This window comes from Hyla sarda, chromosome 3 (genome assembly GCF_029499605.1).
Source record: "Hyla sarda isolate aHylSar1 chromosome 3, aHylSar1.hap1, whole genome shotgun sequence".
In the NCBI taxonomy this organism is placed as follows: domain Eukaryota; kingdom Metazoa; phylum Chordata; class Amphibia; order Anura; family Hylidae; genus Hyla; species Hyla sarda.
In genome coordinates, this window is record NC_079191.1 from 290,792,733 (window position 1) to 290,818,354 (window position 25,622).

The window sequence follows — 25,622 nt, forward strand, 5'->3', positions numbered from 1 at the left end:
CATGAAAGAATAGAGAAAAGTAGATCTAGGGCCCGCTTCCAATAAGAGGACACTACAGGGCAGCTCCACTACATATAATATAAAGTACCCCTGGTCCCACACCCAAAAGCAAAGTGATGAAACAGTCGGGCAGCTGGCATAAAGGACCACCGCTACCATGTATGCACTATGTAGGATCTTTCAGGACCCATAACGTACTGGTACGACAAGGACCCATGACGTAAGTCTGTGGGAATTACGGTCCCCGGAGGCACCCTGCGCAAATGCCCGGGGGGTGGGGGTCATTAGACCCCCTGTCAGCGATCGACACACCAGCGATTTGCGCAATTCCAGGTCATACAGGTCTATGGTGACCCAGTGAACCGGAAAAAAGTGGGATCGGGGTTGTCCAAGACACCCACGATCCCCCTGAAGGGATAGGAGTAAGGCGGACTATCCCTATCCCTGCTATTGGTCTTATAGACGCGTCGACCAATAGAAGATCAGGGCGGGGGGTTAACTTTCCTTTTTCCCATTCTGCCCACCCACAATAGACAGGGGAATAACGGGGAAACCGAGGAGGACAGGTGCCGAAGTCCACTTACCCATCCGGTGGCAGCAGAGGCGACGATTGGCTGCTGTGATCGGCGGCCGTCGATGACATGCGGCTGGCTCCCTGGATCCTACGGAAGCCTTTGAGTTGCCTAGCAACATCGGGAGGGCTACAGTTTGAGACCGCTATACAGTGGTCTCTAAACTGTAGCCCTCCAGATGTTGCATAACTACATCTTCCAGCATGCCACATGCTAGGATTTGTAGTTTTGCAACAGCTGGAGGCGCACTGGTTGGAAAATACAGTGTTAGGTAACCGAACCAAACTGAAGGTTTTCCAACCAGTGTGCCTCCAGCTGTTGCAAAAGTACAACTCCCAGTATGCACGGTCTGTCAATGCATGCTGGGAGTTGTAGACATTGTTGCCCCACACATTTTCACAAGCGGTAAAAGGAAAAAAAATTTGTAACACTATCTCCTGAGTACGGAAATACCCCATATGTGGGTGTAAAATGCCCTGCGAGCGCACAACAAGGCTCAGGCGTGAGAGCGCACTATGTACATTTGAGGCCTAAATTGGTGATTTGCACAGGGGTGGCTGATTTTACAGCGGTTCTGGTGTTACCCTAAATTTTTCACTTTCACACGGGAAAATAGGAAAAAAAAGTCCCCCAAAATTTGTAACCCCATTTCTTCTGAGTAAGAAAATATCCCATATGTGGATGTAAAGTGCTCTGCGGGCGAACTACAATGCTCAGAAGTGAAGGAGAGATATTGGGCTTTTGAAGAGAACATTTGTCCGGAATTGAAGGCCACGTGTGTTTACAAAGCCCCCATAGTGCCAGAACAATGGACCCCTACACATGTGACCCCATTTTGGAAACTATACACCCTCACAGAATGTAATAAGGGGTACTGTGAGAATATATGCCCCACATGTCAGGCAGATTATTGGAACAGTGGTCCGTGAAAAAAATGGAATACATCATTTCAAAGATCTGTCAAACGCCAGTGGGGTGTAAATGCTCACTGCACCCCTTATTAAATTCTGTGAGGGGTGCAGTTTCCAAAATGGGGTCACGTGGGGGGGGGGGTTCACTGTTCTGGCACCACGGGGGGCTTTGTAAACGCACATGGCCCCCCGACTTCCATTCCAAACAAATTCACTCTCCAAAAGCTCAATGGCGCTCCTCTTCTGAGCATTTTAGTGCGCCAGCAGAGCACTTAACATCCACATATGGGGTATTTCCAAACTAAGGAGAAAATGATCCCCAAAATTTGTAACCTTATTTCTTCTATTACCCCTTATAAAAATGTAAAATTTGGGGGAAAAACTGCTTTTTAGTGAAAACGTTTTTTTCTCTCCTTTACACATCCAACTTTAACAAAAAGTCGTAAAACACCTGAGGTGTTAAAGCTCACTGTACCCCTTGTTACGTTCCTTGAGGAGTGTCGTTTCCAAAATAGTGCCATGTGGGTTGTTTTTTGCTGTGCTGGCACCATAGTGGCTTCCTAAATGCTACATGCCCACCAAAAACCATTTCAGCAAAATTTTTTTCCAAAAGCCAAATGTGAGTCTTCTTCTGAGCATTGTAGTTCGCCCGCAGAGCATTTTCCGTCCTAACATGGGATATTTCCATACTCAGAAGAAAATTGGGTTACAAATTTTGGGGGGCATTTTCTTCCCATTACCCCTTGAAAAAATTGTAAATTTGGGGGGGAAAACGGCACTTTAGTGAAAACATTTTATTTCATTTACACATCTGACTTCACGAAAAGTTCAACACCAACAACAAAAAGCGTCAGCAACAAGAATGTATGAAACATTACAAAAGTTTATTTATTGAGAATCATAAAAAATGCATCATAGCAATTAAAAAGCACAGTGTACACAGCTGGAAGAAAAGGCAGAAACATACAGGCTGAAAGTGAGGGGTATTTGGATGAAAAGAACACTGACAAACGTTGCATAAACAAGGAACTCACATGAAGAGATGCAAACTATGCAGTGAAGCTCAATAAACTGAGTACAAATGCAACAACGGTCAGAAAGAATGACAAGTGTATATTACCACAACCGAGCCATGTAGTTACCTGCATCATAAAGTGGACATGTTTTTACTTTTGGAAGACATCAGAGAGCTTCAAAGTTCAGCTGCAAATTTCCACAAAATTTTCAAAATCGGAATTTTTCCAGGGACCATTTTAGTTTTGAAGGACCTTCATATTTGAAATACCCCATAAATGACCCCATTATAAAAACTGCACTCCTCAAAGTATTCAAAAGTACATTCAGAAAGTTTGTTAACCCTTTAGGTGTTTCACAGGAACAGCATCATATGGAGAAAATTCAAAATAATTCATTTTTTTTTTACACTCATGTTCTTGTAGACCCAGTTATTGAAATTTTACAAAGGGTAAAAGGAAATTTCCACAGAACACTGTTCCAAAAATCTGTCAGACACCTGTGGGGCGTAAATGCTCACTGCACCCCTTATTACATTACATGAGGGGTGTAGTTTCCAAAATGGGGTCACATGTGGGGGGGTCCACTCTTTTGGCACTATGGGGGCTTGGTAAACACATGTGGCCTTCAGTTTCGGACACCTTCTCTCTCCAAAATCCCTATGGCGCTGCTCCTCTTGTGAGCATTGTAGTGCACCCACAGAGCACTTTACATCCACATGTGGGGTATGTTCTTACTCAGAAGAAATGGGGTTACTAATTTGGGGGGCTTTTTCCTATTCTCCCTTGCGAAAATGAAAATGTAGGGCAACACCAACATTTTAGTGAAATTTTTTTCTCATTTTCACATTCAACTTTAACAAAAATTTGTCAAACACCTGTGGGGTGTTAAGGCTCACTATACCCCTTGTTACATTCCGTGAAGGGTTTAGTTTCCAAAATGTGGTCACATCTGGGTATTTATTGTTGTGAGTTTATGTCAGAATCGCTGTAAAATCAGCCACCCCTGTGCAAATCACCAATTTAGACCTCAAATGTACATAGTGCACTCACTCCTGAACCTTGTTGTGCGTCCACAGAACATTTTACACCTACAGTGTAAATAAAAATAAATAGTGTATAAAAGCAAATGGCAAAAAAAATCCAATATTCAGTTAATCCTGCAATGAAAACATCCAAAAAGATTGTCCAACAGTCATTAATGTAATCACTGGCAACTGTGCTGCTGTCACCTATAGCAACAGTGAGAGATACCCCTCACAGCGTTCTGTGTGGTCTCATATAAGTCATCAGCCACTTTGTTTCAATATGGGTGACAAAAATAAATGAATGGCAAAAGAAGCAGCCGGCACGCATAGATAGTGAATCTTCAAACAGTTAATAGTTGCTACTAACAGGGGTGTGGAAATTTTATAAAAAAAACTACTTATCCAAGGGACTAAAGCTGAACACAATCTACTTGTCCCTCAAGAAAATCCACTTGTCCTGGTAGATAAAATAATTTCAACCAAAATAGTCTGATCCCCCCCCCCCCCCCCACTAGACCACCAGGGATGGATATGAGATTCCTTTGGTCACTGCTGACAGCGGTGATCTAATGGTTTAATAGGTGATCGGAGAGCTGTAGCTCCTCTTACACCCGAGCCCAGATAAGTCTACATGTAACTTTTTGATCACCATAAAAAATTTCTCATATGAAGTGACCAAAAATGAGCAATTCTGGACTATTTTACATTTACACCGTTCCCCGTACAGTTTAATTAACATCATATTTTAATAGTCTGGACATTTCCACATGCAGCGATACCACTTATGTTTATTTTTGCACATTATTTTTATTTAAAGAAAATTGGAAACTTTTATTAGGAAAGGGGCTTATTCACATGTATACGCACTTTTTAAAATATTTTAATCACTATTTTTCAGTCTCAATAGGGACTTATGTGTTACTGGGGGGTGTTCTGCTTCTCCAGTTTATATGGTGCATTTTGTGTCAGAAAATGCTGGAAGTTGCATTTAGTTACTAGATAACTACAACTCCCAGCATGCCCTGATACAGTCTATGGTTCTGTGGGTGTTGCAGCATGTTGCACTGTATAGTAGTACAGTTAAGGTTATTATGTAACATGCTGGGAGTTGTAGTTTTGGTTTGTGTCAGCTGCAGAGCCATAGGATGTGTCAAGGAATACTGGGAATTGCAGTTAGTAACTACAACACCCAGCATGCCCTGATACAGCCTATGGCTCTGCAGCTGACCCGAACCAAAACTACAACTCCCAGCATGTTACACTTTATAGTTCTACAGTTTAAGTTATGGTGCAACATGCTGGAAGTTGTAGTTTTGGTTCGGGTGTGTTTGCGTGCATCCGTGGGGCTCTTGGTTGGCGGGTGAGTATGAAGGGGGGGATTCTGGGGGTGCAATTTAGTGCGGGTGCCACTAAAAATAAATAAAATTAGATGGCATAACTGCCCTAATGCCCGACGTGACAGTCCGCTCCTATACAAAACATTCATGCATACACATATCATACATACACCAGCCACTACCCCCATATCATACATACACCCCCCCCACATCATACATTACATACACACATACACTCACACCATACATATACACCATACATACACCCGCCGCTGCCCCCCCCCACATTATACATTACATACACATCACACATAGACAGACATCATACACACATCATACATTACATACACACATACACTCACACCATACATTACATACACACATCAAACATACATCATACACACATACACTCACACCATACATATGCACACATCATACATACACCCGCCGCTGCCCACCCCACATCATACATTACATATACACACATCACACTTAGACATCATTCACACATCATACATTACACACACACATCACACACAGACATCATACACACATCGACATTATACACACATCACACATTACATACACATCACACATAGACATTATACACACATCACACATTACATACACATCACACAGACAGACCTCATACACACATACATTACATACACATCATACACACATCATACATTACATACACATCACATAGACAGACATCATACACACATTATACATTACATACACATCACATATAGACAGACATCATACACACATCATACATACACTCACACCATACATATCCACCAGTGTTTCCCAACCAGGGTGCCTCCAGCTGTTGCAAAACTACAACTCCCAGGATGCCCAGGGCATGCTGGGAGTTGTAGTTTTGCAACAGCTAGAAGCACCCTGGTTGGGAAACACTGATATACACCATACATATGCACACATCATACATACACCTGCCGCTTCCCCCCCCCCCCATCATACATGACATACACACATCACACATACACTCAAACCATACATATACAACCACCCTTCCTGCCGCCGCCTGTATTCTCGGCCTCCTCACCTGAGCCGCCATGAGTGGACATCAAAGCCGTAGTCACCGCCGGTGTGAGGTGAGATTTCCGTCCTCCCCCCCCCCCCCCCCCCCCCTGCTCTGTGTTTTCCCCGTGCAAACAAGCAACCTCCCCGTGGTGGATTAGGTCCGGGGGAAGACAGATCAGGGGAGGGGGAGGGATAGAGCTGTGTGCGGGGGAGGAGCTGTGCACGGAGCTGTCTACATCCTCTCTCTCACCCTGCTGTGTCTTCTGAGCTCCGTCCATCCTCCGGGAGGGGAGATAAGGGGACTCTGCAGTCAGCTGGAGGCCGCCGCCCCCTCCATACACTCAGAGCTGGTGTGAGGTGGAGACTTCCATCGGCTCCTGCGCCTCACACCGGCATTAAAGAAAAATAAGGAGGAAGTCGGTCTGTCCCTGCTAGCCCGATACAGGGCTAAATCTATAAACAATTCACCTGCCCGGCGCCTAAAACTACTTGTCCCGGGCGTCGGGCGATAGAATTTCCACATCCCTGACTAATTGTAGCCAGTTCCTGCAGCAAGCGATACTTGTATAACATGAGATACTTTTATGCTCACCGCTCTGCTGGTTAAGACAGGGACAGATTCACTGCTCTGACATCGATCTGTGTGAGGCTGGGTCCACACTACGTTTTGTCCCATACGGGAGCGCATACGGCAGGGGGGAGCTAAAAGCTCGCGCTCCCGTATGTGACCGTATGCGCTCCCGTATGCCATTCACTTCAATGAGCCGACCGGAGTGAAACGTTCGGTCCGGTCTGCTCATTTTTGCGCCGTATGCGCTTTTACAACCGGACCTAAAACTGTGGTCAACCACGGTTTTAGGTCCGGTTGTAAAAGCGCATACGGCGCAAAAATGAGCCGACCGGACCGAACGTTTCACTCCGGTCGGCTCATTGAAGTGAATGGCATACGGGAGCGCATACGGTCACATACGGGAGCGCGAGCTTTTAGCTCCCCCCTGCCGTATGCGCTCCCGTATGGGAGAAAACGTAGTGTGGACCCAGCCTTAAGCAGGTATCAGGTTCTTTATGAGATGCTGCAATCTCCCCTGCAGTCTTTTTACTTTCACTTTGTTCGGATCGTCGGTGACTCTCTCAGCAAGCGAGAACGCCGCCTGGAGACTCGGCCGACTCCTAGGTTGGCGGCGTTTAGGTGGCGGTGGGTCCCAAATGTGGATGCTCCAGCGCTTCCACTGAAGGTGCCGGTCCGGTCCTCGTGGCGATTGAGCGCGCGCACGGGACAGCGTGTCAACAGGAGATAAGGTGACAAAGTCTATACTTGGCAGGATGTATAAAATGATGGTCTGGGTGGTCAAATAATTCTAGCTGGACGCGTTTCAATACTTTATCAGTATTTTCCTCAGCAGCAAATGAATATACGTCTGGTATTGGTACCTACATGGTCTTATATATATAGTTAACCCCTCCTATTCTTAGTCATGTCACTTCCAGTGTAAATAAACATTTGTAACAAATAAAGATATGAATGGGACTATAGTAAAACTTATGTCTATATACAGAAGGCACCTATATAGCTAATAAATACTAATCAATACTAGATGCTGTAATAATAATGGTTCTATATTGATCAATAGTTAATAATTTTATCTGCACTGGAAGGTAAAAATGAACATATATAAGAATGCTAATCAGTGTAGATATAAAATTATAACAGTACACATGCTTTTACAGATAAAAAGGACACAAAAGTTTTATATGTTACTCTTCAATAGCTTCTTTTCACATAGATAAATAAATTTGTGTGGAAATAGGAACGTATATGTGTAAATAAAGTGTAGTGTATTGGGAGTGTATATGATGTCTATGTAGTGTGTTAATGTGAGGTGGTAAAAAAAAGAGTACGGCGGGCATCGCAGATATGATACAGCATATGTTATGAAACATATACAGTATATACTAAGTGATATATAATATTAATATTGATAATACTGATAATATAAAATCAATACCGGATATACTCGCGCATAAGCAGAGTTTTTCAGCACGATTTTTCGTGCTGAAAACACCCCCCCTCGGCTTATACTCGAGTGAACTCTCCGCCCTCAGTGGTCTTCAACCTGCGGACCTCCAGAGGTTTCAAAACTACAACTCGCAGCATCCCGGGCAGCCATCGGCTGTCCGGGCTTGCTGGGAGTTGTAGTTTTGAAACCTCTGGAGGTCCGCAGGTTGAAGACCACTGCGTCCTTCGACATCATCCAGACCCCCCACCCCCTTTAGTTTTGTACTCACCTCCGCTCGGCGGGACGTTCGGGTGCGCTGGTCCGATGCTGCAGGACTGTCCGGTGGGGAGGTCGTCCGGTGGGATAGTGGTTCCGGGCTGTCCATCTTCACCGGGGGGCCTCTTCTCCGCTCTTCGGGCCCGGCCCCGGAATAGTCACGTTGCCTTGACGACGACGCACAGGGATGTTCATTAGCAACGTCCCTCTGCGTCGTCGCCAAGGCAACGCCTCTATTCCGGGCCCAAAGCGCGGAGAAGAGGCCCCCCGGTGAAGATTGACAGCCCGGAAAAACTATCCCACCGGACGACCTCCCCACCGGACAGTCCTGAAGCACCGGACCAGCGCACCCTAACATCCCACCGAGCGGAGAAGAGTACAGAACTAAAGGGGGTGGGGGGGGGGGGGGGGGGGACGACTGGATGATGTCGAAGGCCGCAGTGGTTTTCAACCTGCGGACCTCCAGAGGTTTCAAAACTACTACTCCCAGCAAGCCCTCCTTGCTGGGAGTTGTAGTTTTGAAACATCTGGAGGTCCGCAGGTTGAAGACCACTGTATCAGACATTGACAAGCGGTGATGATGAAAAGGGGGGGGGGGGGCTGATGACATGTGGTGATGACAAGGGGATGATGAAGGGGGGGTGTGGGATGATGACAGGCGTTGATGATGAGGGGGGGGGGGGGATGATGAAGGTGGGATGATGATGAGTGTGTTAATGATGGGGGTCTGGATGATGACGGGGGGGGGGGGGGGATGATGTATTTCCCACCCTAGGCTTATACTCTAGTCAATACCTTTTCCTGGGATTTTGGGGTGAAATTAGGGGCCTCGGCTTATATTCGGGTCGGCTTATACTCGAGTATATACGGTAATATAAAATTGAGTAAACTTGTGCATATTGATAAGTTATGGGTAGAAGTACAAGGATAAAGGTATTTAGAAATTATGTATATAGAATTTCCACATAATAGAAATAAAAAAATAATAAATACAATATATATCAATAGATCGATGCATACACACAAAATAGGTTGTGTGTATATAAAGATATTATTATATAGAAAAATTGTATATAAAATCATATAAAATAAAAAAATAAAACATACTAAATCACATATAAAGTTCCATATAAAATTCATACATAAAAGTGGGCCCAAAAAAATGGGCCTTAAAAATTATATTAAATCCATGTAAAAATACAAATTAATAACATACCAATAAAAACTAAATATTTATCAATAAATTACTATTCTTTTAAAAAAAGGGAGACATTAAAAAAGGAAAGAGCCCGATGAAGGGTCAGTCGTGCTGATAGTACAGCCAGACACACGACGGACCGCCCAAAAGGGACCCAGCCATAAAATTAATCTAGGAAACCAAACAGTTCAATATCATTATTTAAACCTTTGGGGGCAAAGGAACCAAATTCAAATATTTTTCGGGATTCTGCTCTCGATATTTTACTTATAAAGTTGCCACCTCACCAGTCTGGTAAAATCTTCTGGAGTGCTACGTATTTGAGGTTGTTAGGGTTGCCTTGGTGAAATAATTTATAATGTGCCGACAGGGGATGCTTTTCATTCTGTTTTTTTATATTGTATCCATGTTCTAAAATACGCGTTTTCAATGCTCGAGAGGTGCGTTCGACATATTGTTTGTTGCACGGGCATTGAATTAAATAAATCACACCCCTGCTGGCACAATTTAAAAAATCTTTAATATAAAAATTAAAATAATTTGCAGTGGACTCAACTAGTGTAGCTCTTTTTTCAAAATTGGTAGCTTTACAGTTCGGGCATTGTCCGCACCTGAAAAAGCCTTTAAGATTTAGTATAGTAGATTCAGGATTTTTTACTTGTTAGGTCGTATGGTTGGTGCTATTTTTATGCCAAGATTGGGGGCTCTGGTGTATACTATAGGAGGTCTATTTGGTATATTACTTCCTATGGTTTTATCCTGTTGGATGAGGGGCCAATATTGTTTGATAATGCTCTCAATTTTTCGATGTTGGGTGTTATATGGCATGATTAATTTGGCACTATCTACAGTAGTATTTGGAGATTCTGGATTTTTGGGTAGAAAGAAGGTGGATCTATCTAGTCTGCAGATTTTTTCCAGTGATTGTTTCAATTTTTCTGGCGGGTATTTTTTTTATCTAAAAATTGTTGTGTGAGTCCTTCTGCCTCAAGTTCAAATTGTTCATTTGTTGTGCAATTTCTTTTTATAGACGATGAAATTGACTCGTAGGAACATTAGTGAGCCAGCGAGGGAGATGGCAACTGGTATGCAAAATAAAACAGTTTTTAGCAACTGATTTACGAAATGTGCTACACACCAAATTACCTTCGTTGGCCGTAATAAATAAATCTAAAAAGTCAACTGAAACTTGGCTAATATGAGGTGTAAATTTTAAATTAAAATTGTTCACATTAAGAGATTTAATAAAATCATTCAAGTGCTACCCTAGAGCCTTTCCAGATAAAATATGTCGTTGATGTATCGATGCCATGACACCAGATTCGCCCCCAGCTGTGGGTCGATGGTGCTGGTTTCCCAATCTGCCATAAACAGATTGGCATAACTGGGGCGAATTTGGTGCCCATGGCTGTTCCGTTTATCTGTAGATAAAATTCAAATTCAAATGAGAAATAAATTATGGGAAAGAATGCATTCTATTCCATCTAAAATAAACTGGATTTGTCTAGGTACCAGGTCCGGTTTGGAGTTAAGAATGTTCTGAATAGCAGTGATGCCTTGTTGGTGGTTAATTACGGTATAGAGTGAGCTTACATCTAATGTCCCCAAGATCCATGAGGAGTCCCATTTAATAGCCTCAATAATTTGAATAATCTGGGTTGTGTCCCTCAAATAGGATTTTTTCTCTTTGACATACGGCTGAAGAAATCGGTCAATGTACTGTGACAGGTTTGCCGTGATTGAGCCTATACCCGATACTATCGGGCGGCCTGGAGGTCTGAAGGGTCCTTATGGATCTTGGGGATAGTGTAGAACATGGGTAAACGTTTTGGTGTGCCTGTGATGTATTCAAATTCTTGTTTGGATAAAATACCTTCATCTTTTGCTGTTGAGCATAATATTAAAAGCTCCTCAAAATATTCGGTTGTAGGATCACCTTTTAATTTAGAATATGTGGTCGTGTCACTCAGTTGTAATAGACAATCTGAGTACATAGAAGTGTCCATCACCACTATCCCTCCCCCTTTGTCAGCTGGTCTAATGGTGATGGACAAATGTTCCTGAAGTTGCTTAATTGCTTTGATTTCTCCTTGAGAGATTTTTTCCATGCAGTTTTTGGACTTAATTTTTCTTAGCTCATTTTCAATGGCTTTTTTAACCCCTTAAGGACCAAGGGCGTACAGGTACACCCTTGGTCCTGCTCTCCTGATATAACGCGGGGTTACACAGTAACCCCGCGTCATATCACGGCGGGCCAGGCGTCATAGTGAAGCCGGGACCCGCCTCTAATAGCGCGTAGCGCCGATCGCGGCGCCGCACACTATTAACCCTTTAGCCGCGTGCTCCGAGCTGAGCCGCGCGGCTAAAAGTGAAACCGAAAGAGGCCGGCTAGCTCAGTCGGGCTGTTCGGGATAGCCGCGGCTAATCGCGGCATCCCGAACAGCTGACAGGACAGCGGGAGGGCCCCTTCCTGCCTCCTCGCTGTCAGATCGCCGAATGACTGCTCAGTGCCTGAGATCCAGGCATGAGCAGTCATGCGGCAGAATCGTTGATCACTGGTTTCTTATGAGAAACCAGTGATCAGCATAGAAGATCAGTGTGTGCAGTGTTATAGGTCCCTATGGGACCTATAACACTGCAAAAAAAAGTGAAAAAAAAAAAGTGAATAAAGATCATTTAACTCCTCCCCTATTAAAAGTTTGAATCACCCCCCTTTTCCAATAAAAAAGAAAGCAAAAAAAACAGTGTAAATAAAAATAAAAATAAGGTATCACCGCGTGCGGAAATGTCCAAATTATAAAAATATATCATTAATTAAACCGCTCAGTCAATGGCGTGCGCGCAAAAAAATTCCAAAGTCCAAAATAGTGCATTTTTGGTCACTTTTTATATCATTTAAAAATGAATAAAAAGCGATCAATAAGTCCTATCAATGCAAAAATTGTACCGTTAAAAACTGCAGATCACGGCGCAAAAAATGAGCCCCCATACCGCCCCATACACGGAAAAATAAAAAAGTTATAGGGGTCAGAAGATGACAATTTTAAACATTAATTTTCCTGCATGTAGTTATGATTTTTTCCAGAAGTCCGACAAAATCAAACCTATATAAGTAGGGTATCATTTTAATCGTATGGACCTACAGAATAAAGATGAGGTGTCATTTTTACCCGAAAAATGTACTACGTAGAAACGGAAGCCCCCAAAAGTTACAAAATGGCGTTTTTTTCTTTCAATTTTGTCGCACAATGATTTTTTTTTCCGTTTCACCGTAGATTTTTGGGCAAAATGACTGACGTCATTACAAAGTAGAATTGGTGGCGCAAAAAATAAGCCATCATATGGATTTTTAGGTGCAAAATTGAAAGAGTTATGATTTTTTTAAGGCAAAAAACGAAAATGCAAAAACGGAAAAAACCCCGGTCCTTAAGGGGTTAAAGGATAGCATGTCTGCACTAATTTCTTGGCGTGGAAAAAAGTTTGATTTATTTTTAAGAGTTGTATGTTGATAAACTGAGCTATTTGTGGTGGGGGGGGGGGGATAGGATTTTTCATGAAGTATTTCTTTAAACGTAATTTCCGAATATACTGTTCTAACCCAACGTATACACCAAATTTATCAAGGGGTTGACTTGACACATATTTTAATCCTTTATTTAATAAATTAAGCTGGTTGGAACTAAGGGGTTTGGAGCTAAGGTTGAATATTGTATCTGGTTCCTTTATATTTTTCTCACTTTTGTCTTCGGTGTGTTTATTTCTTCTATGGTGTCCTCGTCTTACTCTTTCTGTTTAGTGTTGGTAATGTGAGTATGTTGACTGGTGTTGGGTGTATTTGGGCCACTGTTTCAACTTTTTATGATTTGTCGTGGTTCTAGAGTCCGAATGGGTTGGCGAGATGATTATTGACTTGGAGTTTGTCTGTTGAGGTAGTGGAATGAAGGCTGGGGATTGTATGTGTTGTGTCTCTGATAACGTAGTTTGTGAGGATTATATGGTCTGGGTTGTCTCCAGTTGGAATGTGGTGAGTGAGGAGACCAATAGCTGTGTGGATATGGGTGTGGGTTGTGGTGGTACTGCGATTGATAAGGCTTGTGTTCGTATCGTGGTTTGTAGTAGGGTGTCTGTGGTGCTAACTTGTGGTGTGGTGATATGTGTCTTTGGGGGGGGTTCCCCTAAAAAATGATCTGCTGTGGTAGGTGCTGCATATTTATTGGCTGTAGATACATTGTACGTGTATACTGGTGTATTATGACTCATTAGTGTTAGTAATGTTAGTGGTGTTTTGTTCTAATTGTTTTTTGGCATTCCAAAGTATTTTCTTTGTTTTCTTAGTGATTTCATTTTCAACTGAACCAAGGTTTTTTTAATTAAGCATTCTTGATATTTTAAGAACTCAGTTGATTTTTCAAAAGAATCTATAGTCGTATGTAGAAGAGGCTGGGTCCCTTTGGACGGTCCGTCGTGTGTCTGGCTGTACTATCAGCACCACGACGGACCCTTCATCAGGCTCTTTCCTTTATCGTTGCCCTTTTTTTTTTTTAAAGAATAGTAATTTATTGATTAATATTTTATTTTTATTGGTATGTTATTTATTGGTATTTTTACTTGGATTTAATATAATTTTTAAGGCCCATTTTTTGGGCCCACTTTTATGTATGAATTTTATATGGAACTTTATATGTGATTTAGTATGTTTTTTATATTTTATATGATTTTATATACAATTTTATTATATATATATATATATATATATATATATATATATATATATATATATATATATATATATATATATATATATCTCTATCTCTCTATCTATCTATATCTTTATATGCACCCAACCTATTTTGTGTGTATGCATCTATTGATATTGTATTGTATTATTTTTTATTTCTATTAATATGTGGAAATTCTATATACATAATTTATAAATCCCTTTATCCATGTACTTCTACCCATAACTTCTCAATATGCATAATTTTACTAAATTTTATATAATTAATTTTATATCAGTATTTTCAATATTAATATTAATCGTCTCTGGAGCAGTGATCCGATCGGGATGACTGCTGATATCAGACCCCCCCCCAATGTCTGCGATCGCGGCAAATGGCAGCATTCGCCTACTGAGGAAGGGGTCGTTCATAGCACCCTGAAACGCGTCTAGCCATATATTTAAATTTGAACTGAGTGATGATACAAAATAGCACTGCTGACCATACTATAGCCGACATACAAAAGAACAGAAGGAGGCTGCCCATTGCACCTGCTTTTCAAATCAGCTGTCTGAGTCACCCGGTGCACTTCCAGTTTATCCGTTTATCCACCATGAGCACTCTGCTTCAAGACCTGCAGCGAGGGCCTGACACACCAACACGGGCATACTGCCAGTACGGACCCCACATAGAGGAGTCTCATGCCAGAGCTCCACAGGCTCATGAGGATCCCCCTATACAACAACAACTGACGGTAACTTTCCAGCAACTGCATGATCTGCTAACATCGGCCCGCCGCAATACAGGACCAGCGACTCTGCACAAATGTATGGCTATCTCACTGTGTCCAAAGACTACGGGCAGCATATTGTAACCTCCGCAGAGACTTAAATACATTTAACATCCAATTGCCGGAGCATCGGTTTCCTCCGGATTATCGCCATTATATTGCCGACTAATATATTGGCAGTGCTACATTTACCTTCTCATTATTAGGTCCTAAATTTAAGTTTAGCATTCTTCGGAGGAGCATTAATATGCACATACAGAACTGAGAGAAGACCAGCCATCGCCGGTGTATACAATAAATAAGCTTCATACATGGTCGCGCTGATTTGAGTATTACGGGGCACCTGTGCAGCAGGATCTGACGAACCCTAAGTTGTTCCCCAATTGGGACAGTATGCCATGTGATATAAGCCTTGAGGGAGATCATAGATTTATCCTGTAAAAAGTCCTGCAAACTAATTTAGCCATATGACACCACTGGAAAGAGGTCGCGTTGAGGCCGGGGTAAAGAGCTGGTTGTGCAAGAAAGGTAATAAAAGGAGAAGGGAGAGACAGAAGTGAGAATTTAGAACGGACCCGACTTCAAAAAGGGAGAGGGAGTACAGAGTGACCTGAGCAGAAGAAAAAAAAAAAGCAGAGAAGAGACAGAACAAGTGGACCACATAAGGGTGGTAAGAGTGAAAGGAGATACCAGAGATTCCTCCTGAACGAACCCACCTAGGAGCCACCTTTGGAACATTTATTAGATCAAGTTGAGCCAACCGGGCTGCATAGTAATATTTCAAAAGATTGGGGACCGACAGGCCACCGACTTTCCTATTATAATACATGATCGCCCTACTTTTCTAGGACGTTTATGTGACCAAATATGTAGGAAGCCTATCAGGCTGAATTTGTGGGAGGGGCTTTGGCTATTTAACAGCCATCGGCCCCTCCCTCTGGGCATATGCCGGGTTGGCGAAATTGCGGGGGTTCTTTCGTTGCGTACGCTGGGTCAGGTGTGTGGTGGTGCAGGTAAGTGCCGGGTGTCCGGCAGGTTTCATTTACTGGGGCCCTGGTCTGTTGCAATTGCTCCCCTCGTTTGGCGGGCAGGCTCCGGTAAACAGCGCATTATGAAGGCGGCGGTCCGACGGTGCAGCGCATGCCCGGGCTGGCCGCAGTGTACGCGGCCTCTGAGTCCAGCGGCAGCATGCGGCATGGCAGGCGCGGGGAGACGCGACCCACGTGGGTCTCCCTGTGCCGGCGTCTCACGTGTAACGCTGGGCTCTGAACAGGCGGAGTCAGTGTGCCAGTGAGCCCGGCGGCACAGCTCCACGGATGGTCAGCAGGTGGGGCTGCAAAAAAAAAATAAATAAAGTGTGTGTGAGGAAATGTGTCAGGCTCATAGAGTGTATTGGTACCATTCAGTAATGTGGGTATGGCTCATGGTGCACCGGTGTCAGGCCACAGTTTCCTGACACATGCACTGTCGCAGACAAGGGGCAGCTTGTAGGTTAACAATATTATAATCCTTATTACTGTGGCTTCGGTTTGGGGGGGTGGTCATGCATATCGGGGTACCGGGTCGGATACTTGGGTTAGTTAAGTAATTAGTGGGGTTGGGGTAGTTTCAGGCATGGGGGGGGGGGGCTAGTGGGTGCCAGCAGTTCTCTGTCAGAGGTGGTAGGTGGGGCGCAACACACATGGTTAGAACACTGATGGTTTCTCTTGCAGATTGGGTGGTCTGTATCCAGTTAGGTGGTCATTACGTTCCCGGTCATTGCAAACTTGGCTACGGTCAGTATTTATTCACGTTTCACGGTGGTCATCACTTTCGCTAGCAGACGCTAGTTCACGTCATTTCATTTCAAATGCTTAAATACTCCTGTTACACTAGTTAATGTTACGCACTGCTGCTGTTACACATAGGCCCTGAATCACTGTATATCTGACTCGACATGTCAGATAGGGTTCAAGGCATCATTGCTACTGTCACGTATACAGAGCATTTCGTTACACGGGTAGTGGTCACTGTGATCTTGACTCCTCTTCAAGGGTGACCACTTGCCTGCGGTGGTTGCTGACACGTCTTCAGAGCCATCGCTAGCTAGTTAGAAATGGTGCACACTGTAATCTTGACTCGCAGTCAGGAGGTGTTCACGGTTTAGTTATTCATGACTATACGCGTCATGCACACTGTCAGACTCACGGTCAGGCCTCGTTTCAAACTATTCAGGTGGTACTCTGGGTCGCACTGGCACTACGGTCAGCACTCCTGGGTTCGGCCACATTGTACGGGCAGTCACATGCAGCTGTAAGCTAACATTAAGTATGTATTCTGTTGTCCGCAGGTGTTAGTCAATTTTCTGTTCGTTTCAGGCATCTTACTGTTGTGTTACAGTGGTGGTAAGGTCAGTCAGTACTCAGCGAGGGGGGTACACCTTTCTCATATCAGGTCACTCATGATTACCGTTTTTTTTTTCCCCCCGACACCCGTTACGGCCCGGACAGGTCATGTCTCATGTGTCAGACAGAGAGGACCCGATGTCCATCCCTGAGACACCAGCTAGAAGCTCCGTGAGAGGGACGCCCTCCTCTGCAGCTTACAGGGCTTGGACGATCCCCAAGTTGATGGAGGAGTTGCGCAAGAGGGCAATTCCATTTCCAGCAACCGCCCGGAAAGCAGAGTTATGCAAACTCCTCATGGCGGATCAGGGGGCTAGCGACAGTCAGGAGGGGACCTCGGGCCAGTCCACACCCTCTGAACTGCATGCAATGATGACTTCCATGTTGGGCAGGCTGGATTCTCTGGAGAGAAGGGGCATTCAGGGGCCCCCAGCTCTAGCAGCATTGCAGGCGCCAACACCTACACAGATGTCTGCCCCTGTTCCGGGAGGCAACCCAGGTAGGCGCTCTGGGCCACCAAGGGTGTCACCAGTCCATTTTGTCCCAGCGTCCCTTAGAAAGGACATACTGGAAGGGAAGGACATCAATTTGGCGTCCCTGTTGCTATCTGCCTTCGACGTTGAGGACACTATAGCGTGCGCTGGCTTATCTGTTGTCCTTAAGAGTAAGGACACCAGGCTGAAACGGAAGCTAAATATCCACGAGTTTGTGATTGCCTTCAGCAAATACAGGGAGGTGATATGCTCAGCCAGACCGGAGCACAGAGAGGAGCTCGACCTGTATTTGCTGAGGGTTACTGAATACGCATACAAATAGGGTGGTAGCCATTTCTACGATTATCATAGAAGTTTCTCAGCCATGGCAGCGGCGGCCTTCAGCCAAGATGGGTACCTCACGGACTGGAGCATCGAAGATTCACAGATGTTCTGCAGCCACTTCGCAAATCTCAAATTCCCTGCATGTGCTGCCTGTCAATCAATCACGCATACTATGGCGTGGTGTGTAGGGCTGGCTCAACAGGGCGAGCAGGGCGCTGCCAGACCTTCCACTTCCACGGACAGTTTCAGCAGGTCCGCACCTTCCGTGGATAAGTTGGGCCGTCCAGTACACTATCTCAGAGGCTCACAAATTTGTAACAACTATAACATGTCTTCTTGCAACTTCAGCAATTGCAGGTTATTACACGTCTGCTTCTACTGCTTCAGGGCACATCCGGGCTCTGCATGTAGGCAGAAAGGGCCAGCATGACTAGGCGGGGTACGTACCCCAGTCCTGGCCGCTCTGCTCGTGGATCACCCGGACAGACTGGGTCCAGTGGTTGATCAATAGTTTTGACAGAGGCTTCCACGCCGGCATGGTCACACTGCCGCAGGCCACATTTGAATGTGACAATCTGCTGTCTGCCGTAAACGATCCCGCTGTTGTCACTGAATTAATAAATGCTGAGCCAAAGAAAGGTTATATGATTGGCCCCTTGTTAGTTTCTCCATTCAGGTCTTGGAGGGTCAGTCCGGTAGGGGGTGGTAACAGGCAAGTTCAATGGGAAAAAGAGACTCATATTTGACTTGTCGGCTCCTCCTGGGTCACTTGTCCCCAGTATCAACTCTCTCATTCCATCCGAGGAGTTTAGTATGCACTATTCTTCCATAGACCAGGCTATTCAGGTCATCTTGGCGCTCGGCCCAGGGACTTGGATGGCGAAGGCGGATATCACAGATGCTTTCAAGTTGCTGCCATTGCACAGGGACCAGTGGCAATGGTTCGGGCTCAAATGGCAGGGTTCATATTATTTTGCTTCCAAGTTGACTTTCGGATGCAACTGGCCCAGGCATTGCACTGGCTGCAGGTTAATATCTCTGGATGCAGCCAGGTCATCCATTACTTGGATGACTTTCTTCTGCTCAGTCGCCCGAGGGAAGAGCCGGACCAGTTGGTCAGATTGCTGAAACTGTTCACCGATATTGGGGTGCCAGTGTCTCCTAAGAAAACGGTCGGTCCAACTAAGTGTCTCACCTTTCTGGGAGTAATCCTAGATTCAGTCGCAATGCAAGTCAGCTTGCCCACTGACAAACTCAACCGTATCAGAGACACTATCCACAAGTACACGGTCTCCCAGGTCACGACCAAGGGAGAGTTGCAGAGCTTGCTGGGAACGCTGGCATTTGCTATGCGAGCAATTCCGCAGGGCAGAGTGTTCGTATCCAGAATATTGTCTTTGCTGCATGGTGTCCCTCAACAACACAGTAGGGTCTGGTTAGATTGTCAAGCCCTGGCTGACCTGAACATGTGGGATAGGTACATGGCACAATGGAATGGGACGGCTACGTTTGTCCCGCCAGCCTCCGAGTTGTCCCCCAAGATCTGCACTGATGCGTCATCTTCCACCGGTTTTGGTGCAGTGTGGGGCGGCAGGTGGATGGCGGGCCAATGGTTCAATCAGGTATTGGCTCTGGCAGGCTTCAGCAGCACTTCGGCACTTTTTGAGGTTTTACCCATTGTAGCAGCTGCAGTGACATGGGGCGACAAGTGGTCAGGGCAGACGGTGGAGTTTCAGTGTGACAATCAGGCGACAGTGGCCATAGTCAACAAGGGCAGTTCCAGGCATGCTATTGTCATGTCTTTAATGCGCAGGTTGGTTGGGTGTCCTTACAACACAACTTCAATTTTGTAGCCAGACACATACCGGGGGTAGACAACACGGCCGCATATGCTCTGTCCAGGGCTAATTTCCATCTCTTTTCACAGGTGGCTCCGCAAGCAGACGCAGTAGGAACACAACCCCCTTGCCTGGCACAATTAATCTTGGACTGAATTACTATACACAGGTGGCCCGGGAGTTAATGTCGGACGCCTTAGCTCCCAATACCAGAAAGGCCTATCATGCAGCACACGATACCTTTAGGTCATATCTGTCTCAACATAGCATCCCCTTTTCTTACGACACCACTATCATTTTATCCTTCATCGGTTTCTGCCACTCTTCTCTGCACCTGTCTAATAGCACTATTAAATCTTACCTTTCGGGCATTCAGCATTTCATTTCTTTATCCCACCCAGACAGGCTGTCTATCCTATCATCTCAGGCTGTCAAGGCTGCGCTCAGAGGGGTGGTGGCTCGCAGCTCCACCTCTCAGGAAAGCGATCAGCGGCGAGCTGTTCCGAGCCATGTCTGACGCATTAGCCAACAACCCGTTTGGCTTTGAGCGCAGTCTGATAATTAAATCTGCCATTTATCTAGCCTTCTATGGCTTCTTCCGGCCAGGTGAATTTTCATGTGCCAGGCGGGGAGCGGCACATCCACAGAAGGCTCATTTAAGGTGGCAGGGTTCTTGGTTTGAAGTTTCACTGTCAGTCACAAAAACTTGCAGGTGGGGGGGCGGTGGTTAAGTATTTTCCTTCAGGTAACAACTGGTGCCCGGTGGCGGTGTTGGCACAACTGGTTGAGTTCCTCCATGATAAGCCTCCGGAGTCGCCACTGTTGCCTTCCGGTGGGGGTGCTCTTACTACTTCTCTTTTCACATCGCATGTCCGCACGCTGCTTTGCACTTTAGGACACAACCCCAGAGAGTTCTCAGGTCACTCATTCCGCATAGGAGCAGCATCGGCGGCCTCCAGGCACAAGGTGCCTGTACATGTCATCCAGAAGTTGGGGAGGTGGCGTTCTGATGCATATACCACTTATGTCCCTCATCCCTCAAGGGAAATGGCAGAGGCATTTCAATTTTTGGCATTATAAAAAAATGATACTTAATTTACCCTAACTGGTGGTGTATTTTTGCCCTCTATAGGCGGACCCTGGACGCGGTTTTCAGGCACACCTCAACCGCTGTTCTATGTCATAAGTAGAGTTTTGTGTTAGGTCTTGGTAAATCTAGTTTCTTGCAGGTGGCCTTGGCAGGAGGTAACAGGTAAGCTCATGCACGGTTCAAAGTCCTGACCACAAATGACCTTTATATGCTTCTGCAAAGAGTAAATCCCGCTTAGCAACCGGTATGATGAGAGAACGAAATATATAAAGAATACGGGGCAACAGCACCATCTTGATAACATTAATTCTCCAAACCCAAGAAAGGTGAGGGAAATTCCACTTTTTGAGATCCGCTCTTAAGGAATGATACAGTGGTGTATAATTTGCATTATAAAGAGAAGACAATGAGGTGGTGAGCTTTACACCCAAGATAGGCCAGAGGAAGAATTTCTATATCCAAAATTTAAAGAGACAACATTCTGGACCGAGGTGGGTACATTGCAATACAGGGCCTCGGACTTCGTAAAGTTAACTCGAAGTCCTGACATAATAGCAAAACTTTCCAATATGTGTGCAAGATTAGGAACGGAGGTAAGCTGAAAGGTGAGTGAATAGAAAGTCATCGGCAAACAAATTGCACTTATGTTCCTTACACTAACAACTCCATCATAAGAGCAAATAAAGCTGGCGAAAGCAGGCACCCCTGTCGAGTACCCCGCAAAATATGGAGGGGCTGGGGAGAAGTAGACAGCAATTTGAGGTATGCCTTCGGGGAAGAATATAAATGTTGTAGTTTCCTGACAAAGGGGCCCCAAAAGCCACATTTATTCAGGACAGCAAATAGATAAGGCCAGGTGATGCTGTCAAAAGCCTTTTTTTATGTCTAAGGCAAGTGCCATCATGGGTGTTTTTGTAGCAATGAATTAAATTAACTAACTATCTTGCGCACATTATCGGGGGCCCGGAATGAATCCCACCTGTCAGCATGTACTAAAGAAGATAAAGAATAAGGCGAGAAGCTAGATCAGAAGTTAGCAACTACATATCTATATTAAGCAGAGAAATAGGCCTATAGTTAGCCATATGTAGATGATCTCTATTAGGTATAACAGAAATGTGAGCATCTAAAAATTCCAAGCGTAAAGAGGTTGCTGTATGGAGAGAATTGAATAGAGTGGCGAGGTGAGGGATAAGCAGGGGAGCAAATATTTTTTTTTATAATAGGCCGCAGAAAACCCATCTGGGCCAGGTGATTTTCCAGACTTCAAGCATGCAATAGCCTCCATCACCTCTTCAGAGGTAATAGGAGCATTGAGGCTCTCCAGAGCGTCTGCGTCCAGAGATGGCGGAGGCCATGATTTGACCTGTCTGCCATGGCTCCTTCCCCATTAAACGTACAGATGCATAGGTCAGTATAGACAACAGCATCAATAAGGTTGAACTGCAGGCACAATCTTTGATCTCTGTAGTTGCTACGGGAGCATGGTTGTAATTCTGAGCACCTGGGATCATTATGATGTGTATATATTAGTCATGTCACAGGAACCCTTGATAAATACATGCATCATAACATGGGAAGGAAGGGGGTAAAAGGGGAATTCCAGATAGAAACAATTATCACATATCCACTATTGCCTATCTAGGCAAACACTAGATCAGTGGGGGTCCGATCCCCACCAACTCCCAGGAACGGGGACCACAAAGAGCCAGTTCACATTTTTTCCAGTCCTTGGTCACCAGTTTGGTTCCTATTCCATTATTTTTAGCGGAGAAATGTTGCTGCATGCAGTATTTTTTGTCCATCAAAAATAATGGATATATGAAATTTACATTGAAGTCTATAGCAAACGGATGAGCCTGTAATGTCATCTGTTTACATCGGTTTTTTAAAATCCGCTTTTGATCCCTTATTACTGAATTTATTGGCGTATAACACATTTTAACAGGGAAATTAGAGGGAAAAAAAATAAATGTAAAATAAATGCCTTGAAAGCTCTGAAATAAATGCCTCATCATCACCCCCAACATTAGTCTCCTTTTATCAGCTCCTGTGCCACATTTACCACCAACCCCCCCCCCCCAACCCCATCCCGTGTGCCTTCTTTCCTCTGTGATACCCCCTGCCTCATCATTCTCCCCCCCCCCCCCCCCCTGCATGTGAAGAATCACGAGTGAAGAATCACGAGTGACATCCCTGCCGGCTCCTCTGTGCGGCATCAGGAACATCACTTGTCATTCCCTGCAGCCGCCACTGGTCAGTGTGGCTGTAGTGCCGACTGCTTGTTAAAGGTCAGCATCCCGGCCACTTTAGACCAGTCACATCGGCGGCTGCAGGGAATGAAAAGAGACGTCCCTGATGCCGCGCAGAAAAGCAGTCAGGGACGTCACTCGTGATTCTTTACTGGCAGAAGGGAGAAAAGTGTTGGCCCACAGCAGCCGGCGCTGGTCACTGTATTAAATTGACCAGCACATTTAAATCAGTGACCAGTACATTTACCAGCATGTAACACGCAGGTATGGTTTTTGCCTTACTTTTATGTTTGAAAACAGTGTTAAACATCGATAAATTCGGTACTTCTGAGCATGCTCAGAAGAGGTGTGAGCAACCAATATTGGATGCAAACAGATTATGGGTACATTCACAAGTACAGGATCCTGCGCAGATTTGATGCTGGGCGGTATATCGGTTCATACCGAATACCGATATCAATTTTTCATGAGATGGGAAATGAGTGGAAAAAATATATATACTGTTAAATACCGTGAAAACGCCATAATCTAGAAAAATACTGTGATATACATTTTTGGTCATACCACCCAGCACTACCTCAATGGAACTTAACAAAATATATTAAAGAATACAGTGAATTACCATGGACACTGGTTAAAGCTTCCATGACTTTAACTGGTAGGGTTGAACCAAATAACTGAACATTGTAATTGACAGTTTCGACAGCACATGGATGAAGGACAACTCTTGAAGGCGTGGACCTGGAAAAAAAAAAAAAAAAAAAGTTACCTTATTTACCAATAAAAAAAAATTATAATACCAACAAAAATATTCATATTAGTAAATATATTATATGAAATAAAAGCCCCTTCCATTGTACCCTGCAATTTTTCATTCTCTCCAGAAGGACCAAGGCTGAGCTGATCACCAGAAGCACACACACATTGGAGAAGATTCAACAAAACTTGTGCAGAGGAAAAGTCAACCAGCTGCCCACAGCAACAGATTAGCAAATTTTGAAAAGGCCTCAAAAAAAAAAAAAAAAAAAAGGAAACAATCTAATTGGTTGCTATGGGCAAACTGGTCAACTTTTCCTCAGTACAGGTCTTGATTAATCTTTCCCATTGGCACAGTGAGAAATATGTGATAAAAACTAAAATCACAGCTCAATTTTCATATATCCTAATGAGCTCTTGTAAAGTTAAAGGGGTACTCCGGTGAAACACTTTTTCCATATCAACTGGTGCCAGAACATTAAAACAGATTTGTAAATTCCTTCTATTTAAAAATCTTAATTCTTCCAGTACTTATCAGCTGTTGTATGCTTCACAAGAAATTCTTTTTAAAATGTATTTTCTATCTGACCACAGTGCTCTCTGCTAACACCTCTGTCCATGTCAGGAACTGTCCAGAGTAGGGGCAAATCCCCATAGCAAACCCCTCCTGCTCTGGACAGTTCCTGACATGGACAGAGGTGTCAGCAGAGAGAGAACTGTGGTCAGACAAAAAAGAAAAGTAACTAGAGATGAGTGAATTTACAGTAAATTCGATTCGTCACGAACTTCTCGGCTCGGCAGTTGATGACTTTTTTTACATAGGTAAAACCATTCGCCAACTACAAGCTCGCATCAGAGAACACTTTCGTTCTAGCAGAACAGGTTTAGGTGCTACTCTCCTTATTTCAAATATGAGAAGCCCACAATAGTGATGTCTCGTATTGAAATTTGCAGGACTAGAAAGAGTATATCCTTCTGAAGGCAGTGACAGACATGCAGTATTGCTTCGAAAGGAAGCGCGCTGAATCGTTAAACTAGACGCCACTGGACCCTTAGGGATCAACGACCGTAATGAATTCAGCCAATTCCTTTGATACCTGCAAGTCATAACTATAATCCAGCTCCCTATAGTTCTATACATGTTTGTTTTTAATATTCTATACCTATTTATGAATGTATTCTACGTATTGTTCTAATGTATCACATGACTTACTTGTCCTCCCCTTTTCCGGCATCTCCCGTATATCATGCGCTTGCGCACAGGGAGACGCCAGGTGTCGGCTAGTGGAAGCCCGTCTATCATGCGAAACAGTTCTGTCCCGTTTCACCTCTGCCTCAGCTCCTCGCACGCTTGCTACTGTTTTATCATATATACTTGATGGACTACAGTAAAGAAACCTTGATTTCTGGATGGTGAGTGCAGTTGTTTCATTTTCTCCATTTCATTTGTATATGGCTTGTGGACTTTATACTCGCACCCCAGGACCAGGTGTGGTTCACAGCGGTCAGATATCAGTGATTGTCTCCTCGACAGCAAAGCTGCAGCAGTGCCGGCTTATTTGACTTTTTTGCTACATCCCTAATTTAGTCTTCA

At 44.4% G+C, this 25,622-nt stretch overlaps 1 protein-coding gene across 3 annotated transcripts in view; it reads right to left on the minus strand.

Annotated features, from left to right (window-relative positions):
- The window catches only part of NUP133 (nucleoporin 133), a 397,333-nt gene that overhangs the window by 355,068 nt on the left and 16,643 nt on the right, over window positions 1–25,622 (minus strand). For all 3 annotated transcript variants that reach the window (XR_008891412.1, XM_056566853.1, XM_056566852.1), the window contains exon 2: window positions 23,895–24,013. Coding sequence is in view for 2 of the 3 variants with exons in the window: in XM_056566853.1 (XP_056422828.1) it covers window positions 23,895–24,013 (119 nt within the window). In the remaining variant the exon portion in view is untranslated. The remainder of the gene's footprint in view (window positions 1–23,894; window positions 24,014–25,622) is intronic.